The sequence below is a fragment of the Microtus ochrogaster genome, chromosome 1 (genome assembly GCF_000317375.1).
Source record: "Microtus ochrogaster isolate Prairie Vole_2 chromosome 1, MicOch1.0, whole genome shotgun sequence".
Classification (NCBI taxonomy): domain Eukaryota; kingdom Metazoa; phylum Chordata; class Mammalia; order Rodentia; family Cricetidae; genus Microtus; species Microtus ochrogaster.
Window position 1 is genome coordinate 7,857,299 of NC_022009.1, and position 8,164 is coordinate 7,865,462.

Genomic DNA, 8,164 nt, shown 5'->3' on the forward strand with positions numbered 1-8,164 from the left:
GCTCTTGTAGACCAGGCTGGCCTCGAACTCACAGAAATCCCCCTGCCTCTGCCTCCCGAGTGCTGGGATTAAAGGCATGTGTCACCACTGCCCGGCTTGTTTATTTAATCTTTATTACAACTCAACGAGATATGAAGTATCATAACATATGTGTATAGATCAGACAAGGTATGTGCAGAAAGGTCAGGTCATTTGTCCTATATAAACAGCAAAGCCAGTCAAACCAGGAGCTCCCACCTCAAGTGCCCTGTGCCTCTCTACAATGAGAGCAGACTGAACTCTGCAAAACACTGGTCTGTGCCTAAATTTGGGGATCAGTAAAAAAACAAACAAACAAAACTCCTTCCACTGAACACACAGTGAGTGGCTGGGATACATGGGATACAGCTCAGGATCAAGCACTTGCCTAGCAAGGGCCAGTCTCTGATCTCCAGCCCCGCTCCTCGTCCCACAAATGCACAGACACCTGCACAGCTGCAGCTCAGCAAAGGCTGCATGCCATGGTAACTATTGAATCCAAGTGGAAGGAGTTTATCTGGGTTCTAGGGTGAAAGGTAAAAATTATTTCCTAAAGAAACTCAATATTGGCTAACCTCTTTTTTAAAAAATATTTATTTATTTATTATGTATACAATATTCTGTCTGTGTGTATGCCTGCAGGCCAGAAGAGGGCACCAGACCCATCTACAGATGGTTGTGAACCACCATGTGGTTGCTGGGAATTGAACTCAGGACCTTTGGAAGAGCAGGCAATGCTCTTAATCTCTGAGCCATCTCTCCAGCCCATTGGCTAACCTTTCTTAATGAATCTCACTAAGTTATTAATAATGTATCTTAATATTAAACTTTATAGACCTCTTGAAGAGATTTTTTATTCTGCTGAAAAATTTCAAGGAAATGTCCAAGGACTAAAAGACTGTTATTTGACTTTGAATAAATCAGATCTGAAAGGAGTCAGGCGGTAATAGCACACACCTTTTAATTCCAGCACTCAGGAGAATCTCTGAGTTCAAGGCAAGTCTGGTCTACAGGGCTACACACACACACACACACACACCACATAAACTCTGTTTTAAAAAAAAAACCAACAAACAATCAAAAAATCGTATCTGAAATGAGTTATCTAGGACGAGAAAACTTAAACTGAGAAGATGCCTCCTTCAGATTGGCCCTGTAGGCAAGGCTGTGGGACATTTTCTTGATGACTGACATCTCACTGTGTGTGCATGTCTGAGCAGGTCATCCTGGGTGCTATAAGAAAGCAGGCTGAGCAAGCCATGGGGAGAATCGAGTAAGCAGTGTTCCTCCACGGCCTCTACTTCAGTTTCTGCCTTAAGTACCTGCCTGATTCCCTCAGTGGTGGAACTGCTACTTGGAAATCTGTAGCGAGCTGCATGGAATCACACCTGATGGAGATGTATAATCAACTCCTGAGATGGCTAAGGCCTGACCTATGCTATGATCATGCAATGATTATCATCTGCCTGCATATGCGTGAGCCTATGGGCAGTGCCCACCTGGCAGTTCGGGGTTGGCAGCCCATGCCTACTTAAGGGCTGGGAGAGGTTTGCCCAGAGAGAGAGGGGAAGAGAGAGAGAAGTGTAAAAAGTCCTGGAATAAAACTGCAGTGAGAAGAGCTCCGGTGGTCGCGTCATCCTTGCTGGACGAGGTAGAGCTGCGACAGAAATGCAGAATAAAATAAACCCCTTCCTTCCCAAGGTGTTTTTGATCAGTGTCTTATCACACAGAAACATAACTAAGACAGTATCACTTATAATAAAGGATATATATGCCAGTGTGGTGGTGAACACCTTAATCCCAACACTTGGGAGGCAGAGGCAGGCAGATGTCTGAGTTTGAGGACAGAATGGTCTACAGACTGAGTTCCAGGACAGTCAGGGATACATAGAGAAACCCTGTCTTGAAAACCCAAAATTTTAAAAAAAGGGCATACATAAATTTTTATTTGACTATAGTAATTATAAAGTTGTTTATAAATTGAGAAGTGAACTTTTGCATAAAGACTGAAGTATATCTTAAGAAAAAATCTAAAACACAGTCTTTTTAAAAACTACTAAAAGTACCTAAAATTGGGGCTGGAGAGATGAGAACACTAGCTGCTCTTCCATAGGACTCAGGCTCAATTCCCAGCACCCACATATGGCAGGTCACAGCTGTCTGTAACTCAGCCCCAGGGGGATCCAACAGCTTCTTCTGGTGCCTGTGGGCACAAGGCAAACTCATGGTACACAGACACAGATACAGGCAAAAGCACCAATACTTAAAAAACAAAATTTAAAAACCCTAAAATTTATCTTCACAAAACAAGTGGTTTGGTATCAACCCCAATGTGTTTTAAGATAGGGAACCACAGATGGCATGCTATAGTTTATCACTATGTAGTTTTCCACCTCTGCCTTATCATAAGCCTAATTTTGAAAAATAAATTGCAGATAATATTTCTATTACATTCACTAGTCTGGGTATATCACAAAACAGATACTTCTCTCAGACTGCTTCCTGCCCCTAAAGGCATGCAACACTCTTGAATCAACTTGCTTTTCTCCTGCCCCTCCACAACAGGTACCATGTCAGATTCCACATAGGACCCAACTCAGGGTCAACGATCTCCCCTGCGTCCTTAGGGTTCTTGAGCCAAAGAGGCTTAAAACGCAGTGGAGCTTATCAGGGAATAGAGCTGAGTTAAAATAATATCATAAAAATGTCACCCACATACTGACAGAGAATGTTTGAAAACAGATCTGTTTAGGGGTTGGTAATATATACAGAACTCTTACCACAAAAACAACCTGACTAAAAAATGAACAAAGGATGTAAACAGACACTTTTTTTCTCTAAAGAGGTGCAGAAATGGCTAACAATAACATGGAAAATAGTCAGTATATATAATCCTTATGAAAATCCACAGTAACCAAAAGATGAGTGTCTACTGAAAACTGGATTTAAAGCTTGGTATACAGTAATACTATCATCTCTCACGGCTGTGTTTCTAGGCGTCACTGACAATGTGCCACATAATTTTCTCCTGTTGTTACCAATATTTTGCAGTTTATCCTTTCCTGGTTGGCAGTGTTTTGCTGTCTGAAGTCACAGATGACAGATGTTTGTTCTGTGTGCACGTATGGATTGAGAGTCCACACACGTGTGGAGGGCAGAGGCAGCTGTAGGAGGGGTCCTGGGGACCAAACTCAGGTTGTCAGGTTGATGGCACACATCTTTCCCCTTCACATAGCTCTTGGTACACATCTGCATGCACTGTTCTAAAGCCGTGGTTCTCAACCTTCCTAACTGTGCAACCCCTTAATATAGTTTCACATGCTGAAGTGACCCCAACCATAAAATTATTTCATTGTACCTCATAATTGTAATTTTTCTACTGTTATGAATCATAGTGTAAATATCTGATATGTAACCCCCAAGGGGTGAGACCCACAGGTTGAGAACCACTGAGTATGTACTCATAGGTAAAACTGTCTTAGTGCACACATCTTCAAATTTAGTGATGTCACACTATTTTCCAAAGCCGGCTGTATAGTTTACACTAACACCAGAATATATATTATCTCATTTTGCCTTTTCTGCTTGTTTTCAGAGTTTCAAATAGGTCATCTGATGCACAGATTATGGTTGTGGGTTTTTTTGTGTTTCCTGATTACTAATGAGTCTGAAAGTGCAGTTACTGGCCTTTGAAGAACCTTTTTTTGTGAGTCATTTAGACCTTTTGTGGTTTGAAGTATCGCCTTTCGGTGACTTACTTTCCATTCCATGTTCCTATTTGTTCTGACTGCTGTTGTGGGTTAATTAAAAGTAAAGATCCTGAGCGGGTAGCTTCATCAATCAGACAGTGGTTCCCACATGTTGTCATCCTGAAGCTTTAGAGCCCTCACCATGAAGAGCTTTCTGCTCATGTCAGGGCCTCAGACAGCGGAGAGAAAGATGGAGCTTGGCTGGCAGTTCTCATTATCTCCCCGGGTACCGCTGATTTCCCCAACTCCAGACAGCATGTAAGCATTTCTGCCTATTTCCACTGTTTTCCTTTTGAAAATATATCCCAATGTACTCAATAAAATTTTCTTTCCTAATTTTTCTTTATTGCTCTTCAAGTGAATCAGCTTTCTGCTTGACTGTTCTATGCCTGCCTTTAGGATCCTGTACTATTGGGGGAATTGCTTGTGTAGAGTTTCTCCATTGACCCCACAGTTAATAATACCAGGATAATAGTTAGACTACAGTGTCTTTTAGACATCTATGCCAAAAATTTACTTGGTAATTTCTAGTGAACATGTACATCAAGAATACATTTTTATGGTATCTCATTATCCATTAAGTGAGTTCATCATTTTTTGTGCACAAATAGATGACATTAGTTTCATCCTTGGAGACTAATTGATACATAATGTACTTAGGAAGCAGAGGCAGGTGGATCTCTGTGAGCCCAAGGCCAGCATGGTCTACACAGTGAGTCCCAGGACAGCCAGGGCTGTTACATAAAGAAACCTTGTCTCAAAAAAAAAAAAAAAAAAAAAACAAAGAATTGAAGCTTCAGTAGTCCTATCATTACTTCACAGCCGACATTTTAACGTTCTCTCCAGCCTGGCTGGATGCCCGCAAGGCTACCTTCATTACCACTGTGCACCTAAGAGCACGATGACTTGGACTATGACAGCTCGGCTCACCTGAAGGTCACTTCTGCTACAATTAATCACTAAAGTCCTCTTAGCCAATGTGACTAAGACTAGGGGCCAGTCAGAAAATTAAAACAGAGAGTTATTATTTATGCTATGTATATAGACAGAGCATGCCGGAATCTCAGCCCTTTAGTGGTTAAGGCAGAACGATCAGGACTTCAAGGATACCCTCAGCTACACAATGAATTCAAGGCCAGGCTGGGCTACATAAAATCCTGTCTATAACAAAAAGAAAACCAATTTACTCATGCTTTCATTTATCCTCTCCCTCCATCTTTCTGATACATGCACATACACAATTGTGTGTGTTTGGTATATACACTAAGAGATGAAGAACATCATCTCCATGAAGACTTCAAAGTGATTTTCTCAGGCTAGAGAGATGGATCAGACATTAAAAGCATTTGCTTGTTCAGTTCCTAGTAAGTTCCCACATGACCATCTGGAACTCCAGTCCCAGGGAGCTTATGCCCTCTTCTAGTCTCCCAGGCACTAAGCACACATGTGGCATCTATACATACATGCAAAAAACCCACTTATACATAGAAAATAAAAATAAAAAATGGTTTTCTTAATAAGATAAAACTAATGAAAACTTTGAACAATGTTATAGATAAAATGATCACTTCTATAATATAGGTCAGCATTCCAACAGGCAGACATGACTGTACTCCGTGGGCTCAAAACAAAAGAGAGGACATGAAAAGGGGAGAGGGAAGTGCTGGGAATGCCTGGGGGAGGGAAGGAGGGGGATGTGTGAATTTAATCAAGATACACTGTTTACATATAAGAAATAGTCACATAATAAAAAGATATTCTGTAATAATTCTAAAACTAAAACTATTTTTTTTCAAAGATTGGTACAGTGGCACTGTTCCATTAAGGCTGATAATTTCAGAGTCCATGTTACAAACTGACACAAGAATAAACTTTTATCTGTCTACACATGAAGACGATGTGATGAGGAGTAATCCATGTTTGTTTTTCAAGACCTTGGAACAGAAGTTGGAAATTGTTAGCATGTATCCTTCTGGGTTCTTGTGCTTGTTGGCCGGCTAGGGATAAGCCCAGGGCTTCACATAATGGGCAAGGACTCTACCACTGTGTTCATCCCTAGCCCTAGGCTACTACATTTTTATGAGAAAAAAAAATTAGGAATAATAAAATCAGATAAAATTTCGGTTTTAGGATTTATAAATCTAATGACTTTGTCAGAGGAAGCTTTTGCCTTACCTTTAACAACTCGAAGTAATGCCAACAATGATACACCGGCACCAGCATAAGACGTGGCAGGACATAACGAACAGCCTCCTTAAAGCCATCAGCAATGGACTGCAAAGTGAAAAGACACAGTGTAGCTCTGAGACCAGGGACACAGCTGTGCCTAGGGAGACAGCCCATCCCCCAGCTCATTACTGGTAAGTACACGTTTCTGCAGGTTAGATGGTGAAGTGACTTTGTAATGTTGTCTATAGATTTTCCTCAAGATTCAGGTTTCCACATACCATAAAAAATTTTTTTTTAATTTATTTAAACTCTTCTTTTTTCTTTTCTTTAAAGACAGAGTTTCTTGGTGTAGCCCTGCCTGTCTTGGAATTCACTCCGTAGACCAGGCTGGCCTTGAACTCAGAGAGGCCTGCCTCTGCCTCCCAAGTGTTGAGATTAAAGGCGCGCACCACCACTTCTTAGATATTTAAACTCTAAGACAGGCTAGTCACCGTGAGAGGCCAAGGAAGAATGGCTGCACAGTACAGATATTCTGGGCTACAGATCTAGAACCTACCTTAAAAAAGAAAGAACAGCCACTCACTAGGAAAAGGAAATAAGTTCAAATAGTTACAAAGAATGTTTTTAAGAAAGTTGTACACTACAAATGTTTCTTAAAAAAATTCCCCAGTGAATAAATAAATTTCAGGTTTAGCTCATTTATGAAGAATATTTGGTGTCTAAGTCAACCGGCAAAGCTAGTTCTGCTTACAAAATGGACAGCTGTGCCAGGGTATTGCCAGGGAGACCGAAGAGAGTAAGTTCTAGCATTCACTGGGTGGTCTGGGTGTTCCTGCACCCCAGAGCCTCAGGCAGAAACCTAACCCACGCATTAGGTTTGCAGTTGGGATGTAGGGACACACCTTCGAGAAAGGGACTGGTAACCTGATGAGGGCCTAAGCAGTGTGCTGGCCCCTTCCACCATTTGAAAACACAGCTAGTGAGATGGATCCCTCACCAACAAAGAAGAAACCCTCATCAGACCATGAATCTGCCCGCATCATGAGTCTGGAAGCCCAGCTTCATCTGTGTAGCTGCCCAGTTGATATTTTCTGTTACAGCTGCATGATGGACTAGCACAGCATCAAGCTACTTACTGATCTGAACTGGTCAGCTTAGAAGTTCTTGCTAGAACCAATACACCACTTTACAGCTAGTCTACAAAGACCTTCTATTTTATTAATTTGCAGTGAAATGACTCTGGAATGCTAATTAACAGTAGAAGGATCTAACCGATAATTACACAAGCTAACACTTAGTGAATGTGTAATGTGCTAAACATTATAGTGCTTTACATAGATTCTCATTTATTATGTTTATGTGCATGTTGCACTTGCCATAGCAGGCACGTAGAGGTGAAAGGACATCGTGAGGGAGACAGCTCTCTCTGTCCACCCGTGGGTCCTGGTTATACTCAGGTTGCCAAGACTGCAGCAAGTGCCTTTACCCACCGAGCCATTTCACATCCCTTAGTTTGCTTCATAATCAGAAGGTGCGTATCTTTTCTTTTCTTTGATACAGGGTCTTTCTATATTATAGTTCTGGCTATCCAGAAACTCACTCTATAGACAGGCCTGGCCTTGAACTCACTGAGATCTCTTTGTTTCTCTGCTAGAACTAAAGGTATGTGCCACCAAGCCCAGCTGTGTACATTATTTTTATCTCCCCTGTAAAGATCAGCAAACTGACCATCAGAGATAGGTAACACAATTATTAGTTGACCCAAACCATAAGTTCTGACTCCAAAGCTCTTTTCTTTTTTGCATGTGTGCTAACTGAATCCAGGGCCTGCACCTGAGGTAACTGTTCTGCCACTGAGCTACGTCCCCAGCCCTGAGACCATTTCCTTAAATTACACTGTAGCTCTCAGTTGCTTTTGTTTTCTGCTGTTTTAAAGACAAGGCCTCATTATGTTGCCCACATTGGTCAAAAACTTTTATCAGTCCTCCTGCCTCAGCCTCCTATATGCTGAGAAAACAGGCATTTTAATCACCAAACCTGACTTTTCACTGTAGAGTTTCTAAAGACAGATAGATTTTGTCTTCTTTTTATTGATGCATTACTTCACTGAATGGTACTTTAAAGTTAATATAATAATACAAGTGAGCCTGGCGGTGGTGGCGCACGCCTTTAATCCCAGCACTCAGGAGGCAGAGGCAGGAGGATCTCTGTGAGTTCGAGACCAGCCT

At 41.5% G+C, this 8,164-nt stretch overlaps 1 protein-coding gene across 2 annotated transcripts in view; it reads right to left on the minus strand.

The window, feature by feature from the left end:
- The window catches only part of Sos2 (SOS Ras/Rho guanine nucleotide exchange factor 2), a 102,235-nt gene that overhangs the window by 36,270 nt on the left and 57,801 nt on the right, over positions 1-8,164 (minus strand). For both annotated transcript variants that reach the window (XM_005343147.2, XM_005343146.3), the window contains exon 8: positions 5,943-6,041. In XM_005343147.2, coding sequence (XP_005343204.1) covers positions 5,943-6,041 — 99 coding nt within the window. The remainder of the gene's footprint in view (positions 1-5,942; positions 6,042-8,164) is intronic.